Raw genomic sequence first — 23,350 nt, forward strand, 5'->3', positions numbered from 1 at the left:
GCTTGTGATTGGCTGGAGCTGGCTGGTGTGCCTGGCTCCAGGAGTCAGGATGGGTCTGCCCCGGTGGTGAATGGAGAGATCTGCATGTTGATGTGAGGGAGGGGTGCACCTGGGACCTGAATAGGGCTGGGCCTTCCCTACACAATGCTGGCTCCGCCCCCTGTGGTGCGACTGATGTTCCTAGCCTGTCCTGTGAATGGGGAGAGGGGCTGAGCTCAACAGAGTGCTCCAGAACCAGCTGCGTCTGGATTTCCCCCACCCTGCACCCTAGAGACAAAGGGACTGTGTGTACAAAAAGAGGCTGTGACCTCCTGTAAAATGTTCTTGTGTTCCTACTTGAATCTACCAGGGGCGTGCTGCTGCTGGGACCCAGGGGAAGGCTTGCCTCCCTGGGCCCTACCCAGCCCCTGGATTGCTGATGGACTTTGTTTCTGGAGGACTTCTCTTTGGACCCTTCTTCCTGGCCCACCCATGCCCCGGGACCCTTTTGTGCCATTTTGAGCTTCAGGGCTGGATATCTGTTACTTTAACGCCTGGGGCGCTTTTTCTCTCTTTGCCCGCTGATTTTGTTACTTTAATGCAGGTGCCCACCGTGCCTTATGGCCACTGGTCCTTGATCTGAAGATTCCCCATGTGCAGGTGCCCACCCTGCATTTTTGATCCACTTATTTAATTATTTTGAAGAGCAGGAGCCCACCTTGCATCTCCGTGGGGATTTGTGAATTATTTACGGGTGCCTATCCCGTTCATGCCGGTTATTTAATTATTTTTCCTACGGGTGCCCACCCCGCTTATTAGTGTCCTTAACGGGTGCCCACCCCGTTTCTACTTTTATTTTATACCTCGAGGGAGCCTACCCCTCATTATTACCCCGACAAGAGGATGCCACCGCCGCGGCAAAACCGGAAGCCGGGCCCACGTCCGCCTGACTGTGGGCGGGGCCTGGAGTGCGTCCCTTCCGCTTCCCCCTGCCTGGGGGAAGCCTTGCCCGCCTTGCCGGTCTCCCGTGTGGAGAGGGAGACCGGGGATCCTGCCCACCGCCCAAGAAGAAGAAGGGGCTGAGTGGGGGGCCGGGAGCCTACCCCGCCTCCCCGACTGGTCGCAGGAAGTCCCGCCCCCTTGTGCCACGCCGCAAGGAGAATCGCCGAGGGGAACAGGTGACGCGCTGGTCGGCGCAGGGGCTCCCTTGATTGAGGAAGAGCCCCGCATGCCGCCACCCGAGTGAAGAGGAGCTCCGCTGCAAAGCTCCGATGAGTGGGGGCTTCGTCCGTGTGGTGTCCCGGTGAGTGGGAGCTTCACGTTGTTTAGTGCCCTTCGCAACCCAGTGCCATGGTTGCGCTACGAGCAGCCCCATCTTGCAGTGGGCTGCTCCAACGAGGCAGGCATGATTTTGGTCTAGAAGCCAGCCAGCTCCACTGTGCCCATTGTCCACCGCTGAGGACATATTTACTATGGCATATTGCATTTTAAAGTGCCAGCACCCTCCCCAGCGCTAGCCCAATCATTCTGACAGCATCAGTTGGGGAGTTAGGGCGGCCCGGATGCCAGTGGGCCGCCACCACGTTTGGTTAATGACTCCCCAGAGCCTTGTTGGCTCCATCGTGACCCCACAGCTGGTTTCAGAGCCTAGAGGGCTCCCAAAATGCCTGTTATTTGTCCTAGAGCCCAGATGGCTCCAAACTGTGCCCCAATCTTTGTCCTAGAGCCTAGAGGGCTCCAACAGTTGACACAGCTTTACTCCTAAGGGCCAGTGAGGGCCCCTGTCGCAATTTGCTTCCCAGCTGCCCAGCAAGTCGTGGGCAGCCGCACCGTTTAGGTTTTCCTTCCTACGGACATGTCTTTGGACTGAGAAGTGAGTCGCACTCCTTCATCCCTACTTTGGCCTTCCCCAGCTGCGCAGCACTTAGTGCCAGCTGCAGCGTTTAGGCCCTGTTCTTGCCCTCAGCTGCCCAGCAAGTAGTGGTACAAAAGGGGGTGGTGATGGACGGAGCATCTGAATCAATCAAACACTCACACCCAGTCAAAAGATCTGGGTTTAATCCATCACCATTCTTTAGCCCACTCTGCCACCCCAGTTCAGACATGGCTATATGCAAATCAGTCTGACCCTGTGCCTCATGGGAACAGTCCAGCCCGAACTGCCAAGCCATATCTTCCCTGGACCGGAAACAAGCTTCCGAGGACCGGTTTCTGGCATTCCAGCCGTCTTCAGCCCGGCTTGCTTGAATCCAGTGGCAAACTGAGCAAGGGACTCACGTCTGACCATACCCTGCCACACTTATGGCAGCCAAAAGCGGTACAAAAGGGGGTGGTGATGGACGGAGCATCTGAATCAATCAAACACTCACACCTAGTCAAAAGATCTGGGTTTAATCCATCACCGTTCTTTAGCCCACTCTGCCCCCCCCAGTTCAGACATGGCTATATGCAAATCAGTCTGACCCTGTGCCTCATGGGAACAGTCCAGCCCGAACTGCCAAGCCATATCTTCCCTGGACCGGAAACAAGCTTCCGAGGACCGGTTTCTGGCATTCCAGCCGTCTTCAGCCCGGCTTGCTTGAATCCAGCAAGTAGTGGGCAGCTGCTACTTTTAGGTTTTGGCGCAGTGACGCAACCTGGACCCTAATGTGTTTTATGTGCTATTATGATTGATATGCTAATGCTTTTTGGGTGTTAGGAAATGTACTGTATGTAGTATGGTTTGCGCACCCTGTGTTCTGATACCTCTAAACATAGCTTATGCATAGGAGGTTATTTTACCTGTTTAGGTTGGTGTTAGGAAGATTATACTTCCCTGTGTGATTTACGCCCCTAGTGTAAGGTTTTACTTAGGTGGTGAGGGTCTAATGTAGTTAGACTGATGGGATACTGTGTAGGATGGATTTCATGGCGCAGACTGTTGCAAAGTACAGTGAATTACCAGTGGTTAATGGTTGTGTTCTACCATGATTATTTGGTGCTACAATTATTCTATGTTCTAAGTGCTATTACTACAAAGTGCTAGTTCTACCAAGTGCTTATTCCTGACAGTGGTCCATGTGGCCCTGTCCTGTGTGTATAACCCCTTGCAAATATTGCCCAGTGCCAGTTGGCACAGTGTACAGAATGTGATTACTATTCTAATGTGTTGGGTGTAATACAAAGGCTATTTTTGATATAACCTTGTGTGGAGTTCCTTTTGTGGGAGGCCTTGGATGTTGTTGCTGGTGAGTGCGTGCGCAAATGCTTTACACATCGCCTCCGGAATAAGCCTGACGGCTCGTGCCAAGCTACCAAGGGGGTGAGCAGGGGTTGTCTTGGCGGGTGACTTCCTTGCCCTGACGTAGAATGGTGGTTTCTGCCTGGCTTTGGCGCAAGCCTTAGCCAACCAGAAATCCCCATTTCTAACACTATCAATGTACATAGAGTAGGCTTTATGTAAGCAAATGAACAGATACTATATATATATATATAAAATGCAAGGCGTGCTAGCACAGTCAGAACTGCAAAACCGTCAAATTGAGAAAAGATAAGCCAGCATTCAAAATAAGTAGACACTTTTTCTGCGACACTGAGTTCGCAGTGTATGCGTTAAAATGCCTTTGAGACCTTTATTTCATCGGAAGCACCATCAAGAAAGCCAAATTAAGAGTTCTTGAACATTTAAGAGCAATCGCTAATAATGACAGACAGTATCCGGTTGCTCGTCATTTCCATGAAACCCATAATCAAAATCAAAACCTCCTCAAATTTTGTGTGTTAGATTCAATCCCCCAGAGGGAAAGAGGGGGAAACCGCATGATTGAGTTGAGGAAACTTGAATCAAAAATGATTATAAAGTTTAATACCATGATACCTGCAGGGTTAAACTTTGATGAGGAATTGTCAATCCATCTGAGATAATAACACAAAAATATGAATTTATGAGTCTATCCTTTGCGTCTATTTTTCTCTTGATATGTTTTTAACTGATCGTTTTTTATATTACAATGAGAGAGTTCTTCCGATACTAAATTAGAAATTATATGTTTCCATTGCAGAATGAATTATATGAAAAATGTGAAGATCCAGAAGATGAACTTTATTTATGCTCACTTGAGCAGGACTCTTGTTTTTAGCCTAAGCAAAAGTGTAATGAATTTAAAATTGATTGTTTAGTGGCTAAAATCATGTAACACTGGTTTAAATATTAAGTTTAAATGCCCACTGGGGCAGTATATTTCAATACCAGCACTGTGACCATACAAATACGGAAAAAGTTAGTCCGAATGGTCAGGCCACGCCCACTGGGGCTTTAAATGTTTTGACATTCATTTATTTTGCATTATAATTATTTAACTCGAGTATTGTAGAATTATGGAGTACAAATTTGAGTTCTTGCAAAAATCGAGGTATTTTCACTGTTTACATCTATTGAAGATATAGCAATGGAGTCTTTCCACGGTTTCTATCAGTAATGGGCGGAACTAGTCTCTAGCACTTTAAAAATACATGTTGTGTTGGTAAAACTTGACCCGTGAACAAGCTGTGACTGAAACAGCGAAACGCGTTGGGCACCCGTTGCATAATTGAATAAAGCGTTTAACAAATTGAGGCCGTGGCACCAGTGTGGAATTCTTTTTCGTCAACCTGGATGTTGTTTTATATATAATATATATACACATATATACATATTTGACCAGTTAGTAATGTACTGCTGCATGGTATGTAGCTGCTATAAGTATACATTAAATCCTCCAAATATGGATGCAATATTAATGCTTCTATTTTTAATAAACATAGTGTGCATTAGAGCGTAAGCAATTTGCACAAGAGCACAAAGTCACCAAGTGGATTGTGCCACGATTAGAGACACGGTCTCTTGGTTGGAGGTCTGCAGCTTGACGGTAACCTGTTCAAAGTGCGAGGCTCGAGGAGAGCGCCATTAGGGCCTGGCCTCCCGGCCCCTCGCCATGCCCTCATCAACTCAGGTGGCCTGGCTAGCCCAATGGGTGACCGGCCACAGGAATCACTTCTGGGGCAGCAGGGACGCACGTCCGGAGCGGGAGAGGGCGGAGACTCGGGCCTATTTAGGCTCCTGAAACTTTGGTTCAGTCTCTTTCCCCGCCTGCGCCGGATTGACCCTGGACTGCGCCCCTCCTGTTTGTCGAATCTAGACTGCCACTCGTGTTTCTATCTGTGGAGCGGTTGGCCGGGAACATTTGCGGACCCTTGCAGCTGGGCACCTTGCCCGGATCGGCAGCGGAGTCCGGGACCTACGTGGGAGTCGGGGCAATCGGCGCAGATTCGGCGAAGAAGCAGCGCTTGCCGGATTTACTTTTTGTCGGAACCTGTAGCAGAGGATACCCGTGCAGAGGCCGAAGCAGCTTGGAGCGGCCGGCTCACGAGGTGAGGTGTCGGGTATCCCGAGGGGCCTTGGGCAGCCGTGGGAGGCGGGGAGGGGCAGAGAAGTCGGCCGCTGTTGCTGGGATGTGTCCTGCCGCCCGCAGCTGCCAGGGGTTGTCCTGCACGTCTTAGCGCGCAAGCGGGGCACCGGCGCTTTGCCTCACGATCGGGAGCTCGTGGCGAAAAGGCGGGAGCGTTCAGGCAGTGCAGGCACTGAGGGCAGGTTCCCTCGCATCGAGCGCTGCATTAACAATATCAAGTCAGATTAGGTGAATCTGTTGCTTAGTGGGGTAAGGTGCCTCCCTGTTAAACACAAGAGCCTGGCAGGCTGAGCAGCTCATTATTAAACAAGAGAGCCTGGGTCAAAACCTCAGTAGTGCACATGTGCACCCCGACTTCCCTGAGGCTGGCCTCCCAAGACAACTTCACATGTGCACCCCGACTCTACCCGAGGCTGGTGCCCCCAGGCCGACCGCACATGTGCACCCCTACCCGAGGCTGGTCCTCCCAGGCCGACCCCACATGTGCACCCCTACCCTCCCTGAGGCTGGTCCCCCCCCAGGCCGAGTCCCATGTGCACCCCTACCCCACCTGAGGCTGGTCCCCCAGGCCGAGTCCCATGTGCACCCCTCCCTCCCTAAGGCTGGGCCTCCCAGGCTGACCCCCTCCCCCCACTTGTGCACCCATACCCTGTCTGAGGCTGACCCCTCCCAGGCCAATTTCTTGTTGAAGACTTCCTGCTTAACCATGGCTCACTCATTGCAAGGTGGCAGCCGCCCTCCTTTTCTGCAGAAAATTCTTGCCATTGGGTGTTCCCAAATGTTGACAAATGTTGACAAGCATGCTTCAGGTCCATGCATGCTAGTAACGCTCAAACGCAACAGTGTGTGTGGCGCTCTGTGTGTGTGTGTGTGTGTGTGTGTGTGTGTGTGTGTGTGTGTGTGTGTGTGTGTGTGTGTGTGTGTGTGTGTGTGTGTGGCGCTCTGTGTGTGTGTGTGGCGCTCTGTGTGTGTGGCGCTCTGTGTGTGTGTGTGTGTGTGGCGCTCTGTGTGTGTGTGTGTGGCGCTCTGAGTGTGTGTGTGTGGCGCTGTGTGTGTGTGTGGCGCTTTGTGTGTGTGTGTGTGTGGCGCTCTGTGTGTGTGTGTGTGGCGCTGTGTGTGTGTGGCGTTGTGTGTGTGTGGCGCTCTATGTGTGTGTGGCGCTGTGTGTGTGTGTGTGTGGCGCTCTGTGTGTGTAGCGCTCTGTGTGTGTGTGTGGCTTTGTGTGTGTGGCGCTGTGTGTGTGTGTGGCGCTGTGTGTGGCGCTGTGTGTGTGTGTGTGGTGCTGTGTGTGTGTGTGTGTGTGTGTGTGGTGCTGTGTGTGGTGCTGTGTGTGGTGCTGTGTGTGTGTAGCGCTCTGTGTGTGAGTGTCACTTTGTGGTGTTTGTGTTTGTGTTTGTGTGGCGCTCTGTGTGTGTGTGGCGCTCTGTGTGTGTGTGACTGTGTGTGTGTGTGTGTGGCGCTCTGTGTGTGTGTAGCGCTCTGTGTGTCACTTTGTGGTGCGCCGTGTGTGTGTTTGTGTAGCGCTCTGTGTGTGTGTGTGTGGTGCTCTGTGTGTGTGTGTGGCTCTGTGTATGTGTGTGGCTCTGTCTGTGTGTGTGGGTGCAAATGCAATAGGTCTCGCATTTGCGAGAGATTAAGCTATTGGCATTGTAAATGACAATGCCATTTATTTATGTTTTAAAAACAAAAATGTCATGAGCAATGCCAATATCTCTAAATTTAACAAAGACGAGACCATTGCATTGTAAATGCTTGTTATTTTTTAGGTCGGAGGGGTAATCACCCACCACTATATTTGCAGACCTGTCTGGAACTATTAGTGTTAAGGAACAAGAAAGTGTTTCACGCACAATAAGTGCATTGGTAATTTCTTATCTTGGCATATTGCTCCACATTTCAACCTCTTTGAATTCGTGCGGATTACTTATGTATGGTGTTCGCTTTTCATCTTGAGCAGACGTGATGTCATGTCAGAGATTTACCCTTGAAGCTTGCAGTACCCAGTGTTATAAACTAAGTTAAATAAACCCTCTGTGGACAGAGCGCGTGCAGACAAGGCAACTCTGCAAATCGGAAAAACAAATGTGTACTTACTGCATCTGAAAGGCAGACACTATCCAGGAACAAAACCCCTGAAAGAAATAAAAAAAAAACGAGACAGTCAGCGTTACATCAGAAGAAATCATTTTGCCATTTAAATCTATCTGTCTCTCTGTAAACAAAAGTGCAATGAAAGAGAAAACGGACTGGCGTGAGAGCGACTTCACAGGAGGAAGGTGGTCTCATTAGCAAGCGAAGTGCGATCTCGGGGGACCCCCGCGGGGTGAATCCACAACTCATCCACATCCTCGCGCTCGACGTGAGATTAACATGGATTGCTTACACCCCCTCCCACGGTGCACAGCGGGGTGTCCCCCCAATAGACATCCCTGCTGCAGGCCAGGCCGGGTGTGGATTGGGCCTCTAATGAGCATCTGCAGGAGGCTGCAGATTACACATGGTCACCGCACAGCCGCTGAGACTCGTGTTGTTTCAGCGGGAAGACACCCCCGTCAGTCATTTGTTCTCAGCCTTGAGTGACCTGCAAACAGAAGACCGGCAGTCACATGTGTGGGGCAGAGGGTAGGTGGCCGAGGACAGGGTATCAGCAGGAAAACCAGCATCACAGCCTCGGATCAGCTAATATCAGCAGCCATGGTCTCCTGTGCACCGAAGGATAGTCCTCGAGGGATGCCAGCGTCACCAGTTCCATTTGCCACCTTGAGCAATTCGGTGGTAACCCATAATTATTGTTGTAACCAAATATTTTAATTACCAATGAATGGCAAATGACTGAAGCCAGCGGTTGCAAGAAGTTTAATGAGCAAGTAAACACATATATTAACACGCGCACGAGAGGACGCTCTCAGTGCATGCAATAGAATATTACATAAAATGCTTGTGAAGGTGTGGAAAATATGAACAGATTTATTTCAATTAATATTTTAGAACAGCATTTAATGGATTCCAAAAATCATACTGGTAACGTACCACATACAGAAACACACAACTTGCACCGTCACACATGGAATGCACCTGAACCTTCAGTCAACCAATCAATCAGGTGACTTGTAAAAAGCGTCTACTCACCCGTCAGGGTCTCAGGGCGCTGAGGGGGTACTGCTGATCCATCAAAAGGCGCTGTGGTTGAGTTGAAAAGCCAGGTCTTGAGGTCCGTCCTGAATTGAGGCACTGACGGATGATTGCCAGAGGTGGAGGGGCAGGGTGTTCGAGGTCCTTGCTGCGAGGTAGGACAAGGACGTTCTTCCTGCCGTGGTATTGCGAATATGTGGGACGGCGGCCAGGGCCAGCTGGGTGGAGCAGAGGTCTCTGGTGGGTGCGTGAAATGCGAGGCGTGGTCGAGGTACGCAGGTCCCGCATCGTGTAGGGCTTTGTAGGTGTGTGTGAGTAACTTGAAGTTGATCCTTTAGTTGACTGGGAGCCAGTGAAGTTCTCTCAGTTGGCCGGGGATGTGGCTGCTGCGGGAGATGTTGAGGATGAGATGAGTCTGGTAAAGGCGTTCTGAATGTTCTGTAGTTTCTTGAGGTGTTTCTGGGTGATGCCGGCGTAGAGTGCGTTACCGCAATCAAATCTGCTGCTGATGAGCGTGTGGGTGACCATCATTCTGGACTCAGTAGGGATCCACTTGAAGATCTTTCGGAGCAGGTCTAGCGTGTAGCGTGTGGAAGCAGGAGGATGAGACGGCATTGATCTGGAGGTTCATGGTGAGCGAGGAGTCTAGGATGATGCTGAGGTTTCGTGAGTGGTCCGTGGGTGAGTGGGGGAGACCCAAGACCTGTGGGCCACCAGGAGTCGTCCCAGGCGGAGGGAGAGGAGAGGATCAGCTAGGTGTTGTCGGCATACAAGATGATGTTGAGTCTGTGGCTCCTGGCGAGAGCTGGGAGCAGGGCCATGTAGATGTTGAAGAGAGTGGGGCTCAGGAGGAGCTCTGTGGCACTCCGCAGCTGATTTCTGTAGGTTCAGAGTGGAACGTGGTAGTCTGACTCTGTGTTGGCCAGTAAGCAAGGTATGCCCAGACTGGGGATCCCTTGATCACTTTGCCACGGGATTCAAGCTAGCCTGGCTGATGAAGGGTGTTACCCAGAACCCGGTCCCAGGATGCTTGTTTCTGGTCCAAGGAAGACATCGCTTGGCAGTTCGGGCTGGACTGTCCCCATGAGGAACAGGGTCAGGATTGATTTGCATATAGCTGAGCCTGAACTGGGGTGGCAAAGTGAGCTAAAGAATGTTGATCGTTTCAACCCAGATCAGTGACTGGGGGTGAGTGTCTGCAATGTTTCAGCGCTCCGACCATCATCTCCTTGTGTTTGCAATATTTTAGGAAGCAACAACAATTTTGTTCCGAAATGTACTTAAGTAATTCTTGAAACACATTTTTAAGTGCAAGCGCATTTGAGAACAGAGGTTCTTCAACAATTATAAACGCACTGACAATGCACTGTTGAAGAGGGGGCGTGGCTTGGGCGCCGATAGGGATGGCAGCGTGAGCCTGTAGCTCCGCGCCCGATCCCGCAATTTATCCTGTTTATTCCCCTTGAGAGCCGCTGACAGTGCAGGCATATCGTGCAGAGCACCGGGGGCAGCTGTTGCGCTCACTTTCGGCGAGGCGGAGGGCCCGGCAGCATGCGGAGAGCCGGTTGACGATCTGGGGGAGCCGGGAGACGTGAACAAGATGGCGGCAGCCCGAGCCGGGGAGAACGAGCGAAGAGGAGAGGAGCTGTGAGAGGGTGAGGAGTGACACGGGCTGAGGCACAGAGGGCCCACTGAGCGGGGGCCAACCTATCAAGGAGTCGAGCAGAGGGACAGAAGAGAGATGGGACCCCCGCCGCAGCGCCAAGGAAAAGTAAGCACAGCTAGGACGCTGGCACCTTAAGATGGCAGCTGCCAGGCAGAGGATCCGGTTCCAGAGTACTGCCTAAGACGATCGCTGTTGTGGAGGAGTCGGTCGCTGGCTACTACGGAGTTGGAGCAGAGTGGGGTGCCGCCTCCGTGAAGGCTCAGAGGAGCGATCGCCTGACACCGCAGCTCCGGGACTGGGAGCAGGAGGCGGGCTCTCGGTCGAGACATCGGCGGGACTTTGCGACCCTGCGGGGTGTAACGGACCGTGGGAGGCACTGGAGGCCGGCTGAAGGCGGCAAGCTGCGGGGCGATGTGCGATCCCTCCCGGTGAGTGCTGCGCTGCGGGCCTGCACCAGATTTTGAGAGTGTAGATGTGGGGCGGGTCTGCGGCGTAGCGCGGGCAGATCTTGAGGAGGAGCGACTGTGGGAGCTGCGGCAAGAAGGGAAAGAGGCAACGAGGAAGCGGCGTCACAGAGCCGCGCTTGGCCAATCCCTTGACATTAGCAGGCATTGATTTTGACCCGGCGTATACGAACAGTAATGCCATCCCTTACCTGGGATACCTGCACAAATTCATGAAGCGACACTGAGCTGGGCCCCTACAGAACACCGATTACCCCCTGAGGGGTGCCAGTTGCGTGTCGAGGAGGAACATCTTCTGAGGGGGCATTCAAGCACCGCTAGCCCCTGCGTGAGAGAGGCGGAGACGTGCCAAGGAGGATAGATTGACCACCAAATCACGAGGCTTGCGGAGGTGGGCTGCCCTCTGAGACACGAGTGCTGGGGATCGGATTGGTACTGCCTGGGTAGCTGAGTGCCGTGTCATTCTATAGCCGGGTCAAATTGACGGGATATAGCACTGTCGAGAAGTGACCAGTGTTATTACAGGAGGAAAGGCGGCACAGGAGGAGCGGTGTCTGATCCACATATTCCCTGAGTGCCTGAAGAGAGGTCGCCCGGCTGAAGATAAAGTGGCAAGAGCAGCTGAGCTTTGCGGGCGGATCAGGGACCTGGAGAGGTGCAGGCGGGCAGAGGGGAGGACAAGGCCGTTGCGGAGAGCTGGCTGGGAAGGTGCCGACCTGACGCTGAATAACTGAAGGACGAGTTACATACACCCATGGCAAAGGCGGTGGCTTTGGTGACCTGGATGGCCACGAACGGCCGAGAGATGAAACCGAAATCGGGGCAGGAGCAGGCGAGGGAGCTGGAAGAAGATTGCAATGCCCAGAATGACCCGGAGGGAACGGCGCAGGAACAAAGACTGAACAAACGCCTTGATGGAATACTAGAAGCCATAACGGCGATAAGGAGTCCTTGCATCAGGATATTGCACAGGTCGCAACAGGATTGGGTCTCCTGAGAGCGGATCACTCCAAGCTGGCGGACAGGGTGAAGGAAAATGAGCTACTGCTTCAGGATCTCAAGCCTGCGGTGGTGACAGCAGAACATAAGTTGAACGATGTGCTGGATCGCTTAGCGACACTGGAAAAGAGGGCGGAGGACTCCGAAAGTCGCTATCGGAGAAACAACGTACGGGTAGTAGGTCTGCCCGAAAAGACGGAGGGGGATGACGCGGTCGCTTACGTGGCGAACTGGTTCAAGACGGTTGTTGCCCCAGAAGTCCTGTCCTCCCCCTTCTCCCTGGAAAGGGCGCCTAGGGTTCCGGCCCGGCCGCCCCTGCCGGCTCGCCCGCCTCGGCCGGTGGTGGTCATGGTTCTGCACTTTAAAGACAGGGATACACCGGGCACGCTCGGCAGGTCCTTTCCAGGTGGCGAACAGTGCGGTCATGATCTTTCCGGATTACACCCAGGAAGTTCAAAAACGCAGGGCCTCTAATTTATCTGTGAAAAAGGAACTACGAGATGAAGGGATACAATATTCTCTCCTCTTCCCAGCCAAGTTACGAGTAATCCTGGATGGGTCGACACACTTCTTCCAGACTCCTGAAGAAGCATGGACTTGGCTTGAATCGTATAGGGCTGGCACGGACCGCAGAGGTAGGGGGGACCGCGGAAAGCAGAAGCCTACCCAGGTGCGCAAATCGCAACGCATCCGCAAACGCAACAAAATCCAGAAGATGCTGCAGGACACCCAAATGGCAGCAGACAAACGAGGGGCTCTGGTCGTGACAGCAGTGATAACAGGGTCACAACAGGAAGGGCAATCGGTGGGCTCGGAATCTGAAGATGGAGGGGGAAAATCAGGCGCGTAACTCTCAGATGCGGACAGTGCACAGGGTCCGTTGGTCACCCCCCAAACGGCGGATGGGATCTTCAACGAGTGACGCCTCCGGGAGTGGACTACTGATAGCTGGCCCCTGGTGGGACTGCTGTAACCGGTAAACTAAAGGACTGCAGGTACTGTGGCGACTATTACATGGGGTCCTGGGCTCGGGGTGGTGGCGTGACCTGCCTCCTGTTGGCCCTGAACCACCCTCCTATTGCCCTTAAGGCTATCTGTAGTGGCTACTACAGAATAGAATTGTGTGTGTTGTAGTGGAAGTTTGGATGGGGGCTAATAATGAGTTATTGGGTCCTGTTCTGGGGGGGAGGGATGAGGGAGTTTCATGGGGAGTTTTATATGTGGGGTTGGGCTGCAATGATGTGGGCAATCGAGATGCGCAGATGGGGCGGATGAGGGATGATTACAATGGGGACGTTACCTAATCTGAAATGTCTCACATGGAACGTCCGTGGCCTTCGAACCATGTCAAGGCCTTATAAGGTGCATGCGTATTTGGTGAGACGTGGGATTCAGATAGCGCTGCTGCAAGAGACACATCTCACCAAACAGGAATGTAATGCCCTGCAGAGGCGATGGCATGGCCAGGTGTTCGGCACGACCTATTCTGCGTTTGCCAGAGGGGTGTTGATCTGGGTGAGGGCGGGAGTCCCTTTCCAGGCCACGAACCATATTGTGGACCCTGACGTTAGATTTGTGGCAGTGGCGGGGAGGTTGTTTGGCCGTGATGTGGTTCTATGCAGTGTTTATGCTCCGAATATAGACCAAGCCCACTTTTTTGATGGACTCTCTGGTTCCTTGGCACACTTTCTAGTGGGACGGTTGATACTGGGGGGGGAGGACTTCAATTCCATTACAGACGTATTGTTGGACAGATCGCACCCACCATTGACTGACTCCCCGGTGCGCAGGCTTGCCAAGCATAGGACGGACTGGCAGGACAGATGGGACCTCCTTGATGTATGGCGGGGGCATCACCCCGACCGTAGGGACTACTCCTTTTTTTCGGCAATACACAAATTGCATGTGCGAATAGATACCATACTATGTAGTGGTTAGATAGCCGCCCTGGTGACGCATACGGAATATTTAACTAGGACCATATCCGATCATAATCCTCAGTTGGCTTATGTTCAGTGGCAGCGAGTGAGATCAGCGGTCCCCACGTGGAGGCTGAAGCCGGAAACATTGGAGGACCGGGTTTTCAGCGATACCGTCCGCGAGGGTATCGAGAATTACTTGGAAGGTTCTCGGGCGAACGGTCAACGGTCCTAGCTGACGTGGGAAAAGCGGAGGGTGCATTGAGGGACCTAGAACAGCAGCGACCGGCACTACACGCTTGGTTACAGGAAGCGAAGGAACTAGTTGCAGCAGAAACAGAAAGACTGCGGAGCTATGACTATAGGTTATATACTACTAAAGTTCACGCGGAAGGGGACAAGGTAGGCACGTTGTTGGCGAGACTAGCGAATCCGGAACCCAGAGGGAGCCCAATTATGAGCATACAGGACGTAACAGGAGAAACAATCTATTCTCAAGCTGCAGTCCTATCACGCTTCTTGAGTTACTATACGACTCTGTATCGGAGCCAACTGGACGCTGAGGCTTCTGACATAAAGGACTATCTGGCGGGCGTTCAGCTTCCGGTGCTAGATGAGGACAGCGCTGAGGACTTGGGCCGCGACATAACGGTGCCAGAGATTAGAGAGGCTATCAACCAGATGGCTACGAACAAGACGCCGGGAGTTGACGGCCTGCCGGTTGAATTTTATGCGAAATACATTGATGTTTTGGCGCCCAGGTTGCTGGAGGTCTATTCAGAAGCTTTGGAGCTGGGGCATTTGCCTCAATCGATGAGAGAGGCGTTAGTCGTTCCGTTGTTGAAGCCCGGGAGGGAAGGTAGCAATGTGACCTCATATAGGCCCCTGTCCATGCTAACAGTGGACTATAAAATTCTGAGTCGCATTCTGGCCACCAGACTGTTGCCACACATGACCACACTGATTCATGCCGTTCAAGCCGGGTTCATTCCCACTAGAAACACCTCGACTAACATCCGTCGCCTTGTTCGGGTGCTAGGGAGCCACCTGGAGCCCGGTCAGATGCCGGCGGTGCTGTCCGTGGATGTCGAAAAAGCTTTCGATAGCCTGGAGTGGGAGTACCTTGATAGGGTACTGGAGAAGTTCGGTTTAGGGGGACAATTCGGGTGTTGGACGAAAGTTCTCTACTCTTTCGAGACAGCCAGGGTGAGACTGGGATCTGTGATATCCTCTGAATACCCGAAGCTCAGAGGGACGAGGCAGGGATGCTCGCTTTCCCCTTTGTTGTTCGTGCTGGCAATAGAACCCCTGGCGGCCCAGGCGCGGTCGGGTGTGGCGTATGGTGGGATCATGAACGGCGGGACCTCACATTATATTTCATTATATGCGGACGATCTGCTGATGTTCTTGGAGGACTCAGTGACAGCGCTGGAGGGAGCAGTTACAATGCTGTCATGTTTTGGGAGACTATCAGGCCTTAGGGTCAACTGGGGTAAGACATGCATCTTTCCGTTGTGAGCGAATATGCCCCGTCCACCCCTGACCGTAGATGTAATTTGGGAAAGGTCGTGCTTCACCTACCTGGGGGTCCGCATATATCATGAGGCTAACGACATGCTGGAGGGGAACATAGGACGTTGTATAAGGGCCCTGAAGGGATGTATGACCTTCTGGGCGTCTCTCCCCCTCTCGGTGCAGGGCAGGGTGGCACTGCTCAAGATGGTGGCTTTGCCCCGATTGCTCTATTATTTTCGTACGTTGCCGGTGTGGATCCCTCAATGGGTTTTCAAAGAATTGCGGACATTGACGACTGACTTCCTGTGGGGGCATGGGAGGTGCCGAGTAGCACTGAATACGATGATGAGACCTAAGGCTGAGGGGTGAATGGCGGTTCCTGATTTCGAATTATATTATTTGGCGGCGCAGCTACAGATTCTAACACAGAATGTCGCAAGAGAATTTAGGGGCCTGGACCAAGACAGAGGGACAGGAATTCAGAGACATATCCTATCATATATTATCATGCAACAGAGGCTGGAGTTGCGGGATCTAACCGTGGAGGAGAAGACTTTGCGGCTATGCTGGCATAGAAGCTTGAAAAGAGCGGGGGCGACGCGCCCATATGCACCGGAGATCCCTCTGGGGATGCTGACGGCGTTGCCGCATGGAGAGGATTGGTCTCCGTTACTGGACTGGGAGGACTTGGGCCTTGAAATGGTGGGCGATCTATATGTTGATGGGGTGTTAGTGCCCTTCAGAGTACTCCAGGACCAATTTGGCCTCCCTGATGGGAGTTTCCTGTTGCACACGGCCGTGACGGCGGCGATACGGAAGCATTGGAAAGCTGGGTTATCGGAACCCTGCACAACCATGGCCTGCCAGTATGTTGTAATGGCGGCGGGTACATTCAAGGCGGTCACCTGCCTCCACTCTAGAATGCTGCACGAAGGGCTACGGCCGCTCGCAGTCTTGAAGCAAAAGTGGGAGGAAAGTATAGGGAAACCCATACCGGACGCGACTTGGGGCCATATCTTGAGGAGAGTATGGAAGGGGTGCAGAAATGCCCGGTTTCAGCAGGTGCATTTCTTTGTAATACACAAGGCCTACTTGACCCCAGGGAAGATCCGGAGGTATTTCCGGGTGCAGGAGGCAGCATGCCCTAAATGCCTGACACCGGATGTGGAATTGGACCACATATTGTGGGATTGCCCAAAACTGGGGTTGTATTGGTCAGAGGTTGGGGAGCTCCTTAACGCAGTCACTGATCGATAGGTGGAGTATGACATGGCGACGTGTCTGTTGCTCTGGTTCCCTCACACGGCCAAGACAAAAATCACAAGCAAATTCATTGACTTGGGCCTTATTTTGGCCCAGAGAGAAATTACTTGGCATTGGAAATCGAAAGGGAGTCCGTCAACTAGGCAATGGGCCCGGAGTGAAAGTGTGGTCAGACTTCGACAAGCTACTCGCACAACGAATGTGAAGGGCTTAGAAATGGCGAGGGCCTGGGAGGCAACAGTGCAGGCCCTAAAGGACTATTTAATTGAAGACGAGGACTAGGGGATGGCCAATATAGGATATAGGAAGTTCCATGGGACGCGGAGATACATAGGTATGAATCCCTCAGGTCGTGACAGATTTGATTGTGTGTACATGGATATGGCCCACATCAGCAGCAGTTGAGGGGGGTGGGATAAGGGGAGGGTTAGTTGGGGACTGGTACAGATAGAGGAGAGACCTTAGCGGACGCTAGACTCAGGTATGGGCCAGTGTGAGGAATACCCATGGAACATGTTCCCAACAAAGTGATTAGATCAATTGAATGTAGAATGTCAGGAGACTCCAATTGGGGGCGTTCCAAAGGATGACTGAGTGCGATTGAGTCGCGTTTGTGTTGCTATTATTCGCTATCTATGGGACTCTGGATTCGGTTGACTGTATTAGGGGGGGGGTTGGGAGTTATAGAAAAGCAGATACCAAATTGTATTGTTGACCAGATGCCTCTGCGCGATGTTTTCTTTGATATCTCTGACAGATTTGTAGCTAACGCCGCCCAGCCTCCGGGATGTGGGCTAAATGGCTGTGTGCAGTTTCATTGTTGATCGGTGACTTACGATGGTCAGAGATGCGAAGGTCGAAATAATTCATTGTTTGTTTATGAATCTGCATTAAAAACATATTTTAAAAAAAATGCCTTGTTGAACAGTACTGAAAAACAACCCGAATGGAACACAAAGGGGCTCCTTTGATGAGGATTGGAAGTGTGCTCTCCAAATAGGGTCACGCTTCCCTGGGGAGAGCCTTCGGATTGTGCGTGCAGTGTGTGAAATGTCAAATTTAATTTCGGAAATGGTGAAATCCTGTGCAAAGCTGAAGATGTCAAAGTTAACTGCACAAATCAGTTTTCTGCTTTTAAGATATGCAATAAATGGCAAACATTTCATGAAAATTCATGTGGTCTGAGGTAAGAGGGGTGAAAAGTAAATGTTATGGAGAGGTACACGGTCTGATTGATTCAAAGCCCTTTAACAAGCTGTGCGTGTTAATAGTAGAAGGCCAAGACATCAATCCCAGGTCTCTGTGCAGACACAGCATAACTGTTTCATTACCAACAACACACTCACTAGCACCACAGATGTCCTTTGCGCTTTTGGAATGAACCCTGACTGATCTGCCCAAATAGAAGTTTGGCACAGCTGGGAGCCGCGACTCCTCAGATCAGGCTGCCTTTCTTTGGAATTCATATGCCAGATCAACTGTCTGAATTCAAATCACTTGAAATTTTGGGAAAAGCAATCTTCGAATGGCTTTTACTTAAAACATTTTTTTTAAAATATCAAGACAGCCTTACGCTGTAGACGGTCTCCTCTTCAGCACCTAGAAACGTTTATGTGTTTGAGCACTTTACGAAAATCAATACACATATACAGGAATGGTTTGTACAAATGCACTTACAAAAAGCACAGGAGAAACTAAATGTAAAATTTGGAAGCAAACAAATCCAACGTGCACACGGCGCACGATAATGATGACAGAAGTATGCTAAGGTTGTAATGAAACATCTAGTTAGTAATTTAAATATAATACATAATACAGTCCCTCCATTCTTGTTCTCAGTGGAGAAGAAAGACTTATTTTACTGTTAAGTGCCTGAATGAAGAACAGAAAGACAGTTAAAAAAAAAATGAAAAAAGACCAAAAAAGTATTAAGAATAAACAAGCTAGCTCTGTTGCATTTCTCCACAGAACCTAAATAAATCTGTCGTAGATCGATATGATGTATAGTTAAAAGGACGACATGATGCACAACACATTATATTAGAAAGAAATTAAAGCATAGGTGAAAATATTTGAAACGAGGGAACCCAAACTGGTGTCATTCGGAGAGGTTAGAATAACACTGGGCCTACTTAGAGATGGGCAGTAACAGACAGCTGCCTAATCCACACGCCTTTCACATCCCCTACCTCATTTACGGATGGCTTTTGTTTTCAACATCATACCTGGCACAGTCAGAATTTGGTTTAAGGATATAGGGCCAGATGTACTGAGATAGAACTTGCAAAAAGTGGTTTAAATTTGCACACTGACTTTTTGCGACTCATATGGTAATTTGTACACCGATCAATGTACTGATAGGTCGGTTCACAAAATACCGAATCGCAGTGGGTCACAATTCGACCTGCCTTATGTATATTAATGAGATAGGCTGTAAAATACAATTTGGTATGATTTATTTTTAAATGCAGCCTGTTTTTCTTAAAGGAAACATGAATGTGCTTAAAAAGGCAGTGGTCTGGGTACCGCTTTCCATTTGAATGGGTTACTACCTCCTTTGAGGTGTCGGTAAAATAATATGTTGCGTCTAGATTTCAGTCGCGAAACATTTATACATACCGTAAGGGATCACTATTTGGAAAGGACACCCGGCCTAAACACACCCCTTTCAAGTAGCAATTCCTTATGGTTTCCAAAACCCATTTAGCAAATCAGTGGCATGTTACTGAATCACTAAATGGGTTTAGCACACATGACAGTCACATCCTCTTGTTGCAAACACTATGATACACTGGATCCCACGGTTTACGGGAAGAAAATGTGTTAGTATTTATGGCTGTATAGCCCCAACGGATATAGCATGTAGTCCTCATCTACTACATGTATCAACCAAAGTGCTGAATAATATTACATAAATTGATTAGAAACCCATGGATGAATAGGGTAAGGAATAAAGCAAGAAAGACAGTGGTTCGGAATGTTGCTAACAGTACCGATGGATCATCACAGAACCACTGCTCGGTAATCTTGACAGACAATAAAAATATGACAAGAACCATTAGGACTTTTGCAAGCAGACAAGTACCACCATTATACGCAAAGAGACTAACTTATCAGCTTACTTCTAAATTGCTTGAAAGTACCATAACGAGCTCTGGATCCATCAGGATACAGACCCAGAGCTGAAGACGACAATCAAATGGATTCTTGACCATAGACAATTATAGTAAGTAAGGAAGTAGAAATCCTGTAGCAGTCGAGAGGTGCAGGAATAACCAAGATGCAAGGATAACATAACCGAAGGATTGGGACATGAAAAGGGAAGAAGTAATACAGTGCTGGGGAACAATGACCGGCGACGAACTGGTTAAAAAGTGAAGAAGCCAAAACAACTAGGCATGTTGGCAGGAACCTATGAAATGCATGTGAAAGTCCTGTATATTGCTGCTGCAATCACCTCCCGGGTAATACTGTCCTTATACTATAAGTGGGGTCACAAAGTTGTACATTTAGTTTCTACATCACGGTCTACCATATCTTCCATGCCTGACCCCTTCTCATCTTCATCTTCTATGACGGACTAAACCATGGACATCAGATGGCACGTACTGCATCCCTATGTATAGTCTCACAATGTTCATTATTATTCTTGACAGGTAGCTGCTACGCCATCAAGAAAATTCTCTCTGCTGTGCATTTGGCAGAGTATATAAGGTTTGACATGGGTGACCCTGCAATTTCAGAGAACCTGGGGTAATATGCTATATAATAAAAAACATTGGTTCACTAGGATTTAAATCGTCATAAACAAAACTGCGCTTATCATCATGCAACAGGAAACTAATACGGTCTGCAAAGCAATACTAATTGGCTTCCGAGTGACTTACTAGGCCACTTTTTTTCATTCACGTTGTGCTGCCATGAGCTGAATTGTCTTTCATCGGCTTTTTTATTTATTGTGATGCAGGGCTTACTTCCTCTACTCGGATGATGCATTCTTCCTGGGTTTATACTGGATGACTTGATTTCACACTTCCAATTAATGGCGGGTAAGCGTACCCCTGCATCCTCAGTCAGCCACATATTGGGGCAAGCCCTCACATCTTTCTCTTCCTCCTTAGTAGATGTTGAGACCCCATTAGAACAGCTGTATGACCCCTAAAAATCTCAGAAGGCAGCACCCTGTGAGTGGACATTATCTCTCGACATCCGGCGACTTGCCCCTCACCCTTTGACCACCTTGGGGTCAGTATATGATTATATATGAGATAATGGAGATACATTTTCACCTCCCTATGTTCCTTAAATTATTTTCCAGCAATGCCCATTAGGACCCAGATTCTGGTTCTAGGATGCAGATCGGATAGTAGTATCTATGGTCCTTTCCATAGGCCTATTGGTACTTCAGACTCCTTCATCCTTAGATAAGCTTGGATTTCCTTCTATAATAAGGGATTATTCTTTACAAAAGATGATTTTTCGCTATATTAGTAATTTTGAGATTGGTTAAAACGGCAAATTGTTCACCCGTACTGACCTGCTTTTCTATTTATCATAGAACACCTAGTGCCCCTTTGTATGTTCCTGCAAAAAAAAAATCAGGACCATTCTCCTTGATACCAGGCAAGTGTGGCATTTGCTTGATACCATACTTTTTAGGTAGAGCATTCTCTACTGTTTTTTCATTCTTATTTCTTTTTATTCTCCAGATACTGGGTGCTCTTGCTCTTGTCCTGATGATGACCTTTCATTAAACTCGGTCGAAACGGCATTGACAACAGACCTTTATAGACTCCTGGCATATTTTTCAAATAATCAGAAAAGAGTCATATGTCTTTTTAATTGTGATGCACTTTGTTTTATGCCTTTTTCCCCACTGCTCTTTCCTTCACTATAAGCATGAGCACTGGATCTTCTATAAAAGTATAAATGTTTGATATCGCAAATATGCAATGAATAAATAATTACAAAATAAACCTGCCTATATTTTATGCCTCAGTACAGTATAAATCAAGATATACTCTCGATCTTCTACTACGAGAAGTCCCTCTTTGTTTGTTATGATGATTTAAATCCTAGCGAACCTTTGTTATAATATGTACATTTGTCAGAGGACATGGCATTGAGACGCTTGGTTTATTTAGAATGGGGTTCCAACACAATTTTGGACATTTCTTCCCGTCTGCCATGTGAAATATGTGTGTCCAGAAAAAAAATGCAGTGCTCTAGATGAAAACTCATAGCATAGTGGAGACATTCACTGTTTACTTGCAAAGAGATGGCATGAAGGACTGGCTGGCACAATTGTTTGCAACACAAAGGCAGGAGCCACCGGCAAAATCAAATCAAATGACATAGCAAGAAACTTTAAATATGAGGGGCTCGCTGTCAAACAATGGGGTAGGTGGAGCCCCCTCCACCAGTGCGGCTGTGGCCGCCCACCTAATGGTAAATGAAGCCAGTAAAAGGGAAACAAAGCATCCTGAAAGGGCAACAAACTCAAAGAATGGAACATCTGCAGGCAGAAAGTTTCCAGAGTAATCCTCGTATTCATGTACTTATCTCATGAGATATAAAGATTACATCACAGTGCTTTTAATTGGTAAAATAGCTGCTGAGATTTATGAGCAGTTAAACACACAAAGCCTTACCAAATCTACTTCATCCGTGTATTAGACCAATACAAGGGGTATAGTATCTCATTCTCAGTATATATACCAGGATGTGTGAAATACCACTATTCCTATGGTCAGGATGTATACATAACAACACAATAAAAACACAGGCCAACACTTCCTTGAACCAGAAAAAGTGTAGAAAATAGAGTGAGTGCCTCTCGGTAGTAACACCGGAGGGGGTTCCCGGCTAACAATCAACGGTTGACCCGCTTCTCATCATTGGTCACTCACTCTATGTGAAGAAACAAAGTGTACACAGATGAAATCAAAAGTGCACATGTGGGAATAGTGACAAAGAAAGACCAGTGAGTACATATAGACACTACTGTAGAATAATGTGTACATACATAGACCCCCACACAAACAAACAAATGAAATCAGGCAAGGTTTTGCTGGCTGCTTATCTTTTATTCTGTTGCTGCAAAACCTCCCATTTAAAATTGGTTAATTATATACCATAGTGGTTCATCCTCAAGCCGACATGTTTCATTGCTCCAATTTCAGCAAATTCATCAGGGCAAATGAGGGTTTACTATTCTCAATCTTCACATATAAATAGTAAGGACCTGTGTAAATAAAAACCAGAGCACTCTGATAATTGTCCTGCACCCCTTCAGCCGAAGGGTATGCTCAAAGACGTCACACCTGTACCAAACATAGAAATTGCCATAACATAGTATTTACCTTATGGTTAACCAGTCAGCACATACCGGTAACTAAATGATGGACCCCGTGTCATGTGATCTCGTATCAGCCAATGGCTCTTCACGGATGTGAGCCACCTGTGACCAAAACATAAACGAGAATGGGAATCAACCTCCAAGAAGAACTAGAATGAATAAATGAACCCTGCAGAGTTACTCAGCAGTTTAGCGCGACTCACAGCGCTATTCATTTCCACGTCAACATCTCTGCCAGCCGGCGTGTTAGACGTGTGGAGTGCTGCATGTAAACCGGTCCTCCACCGGAAAGCTAAAGACTGCAGAAATAAAAACTCACAACCATCACCGCAAATACAGAGAGGGCCCCGCTCAGCCTGTGCTTCACTTAAGCTATATCGCAAATGCCCCCAAATTGCGAGGATTATCAAGGTAAATGCTCCTATTCGTCATCAACAGTGCCGCTGAAACCCCGGCTGAACCCGTGTTAATACCAGGTTGAAAAATGTCCCCAAATTCATCCAACCCCGGCCAACATCGATGAAATCAATGTTGCCATGCACGGATAATACTCCTACCCCACGCTCTTTCAATCGTTCACACGGACAATGCCTTACTGCTGCCGAGTCCCTCCTGTGCTTCGGACGATC

The 23,350-nt window shown here is 49.3% G+C and overlaps 1 protein-coding gene across 1 annotated transcript in view; it reads right to left on the reverse strand.

Annotated features, from left to right (window-relative positions):
* Positions 1-23,350, reverse strand: part of LOC147706908 (mechanosensitive cation channel TMEM63A-like) — a 926,114-nt gene that overhangs the window by 177,183 nt on the left and 725,581 nt on the right. Inside the window, exon 5 of the mRNA XM_086926171.1 lies at positions 7,500-7,537. Coding sequence (XP_086782297.1) covers positions 7,500-7,537 — 38 coding nt within the window. The remainder of the gene's footprint in view (positions 1-7,499; positions 7,538-23,350) is intronic.

Source organism: Lissotriton vulgaris, chromosome 6 (assembly GCF_964263255.1).
Source record: "Lissotriton vulgaris chromosome 6, aLisVul1.2, whole genome shotgun sequence".
NCBI classification, from domain to species: Eukaryota; Metazoa; Chordata; class Amphibia; order Caudata; family Salamandridae; genus Lissotriton; species Lissotriton vulgaris.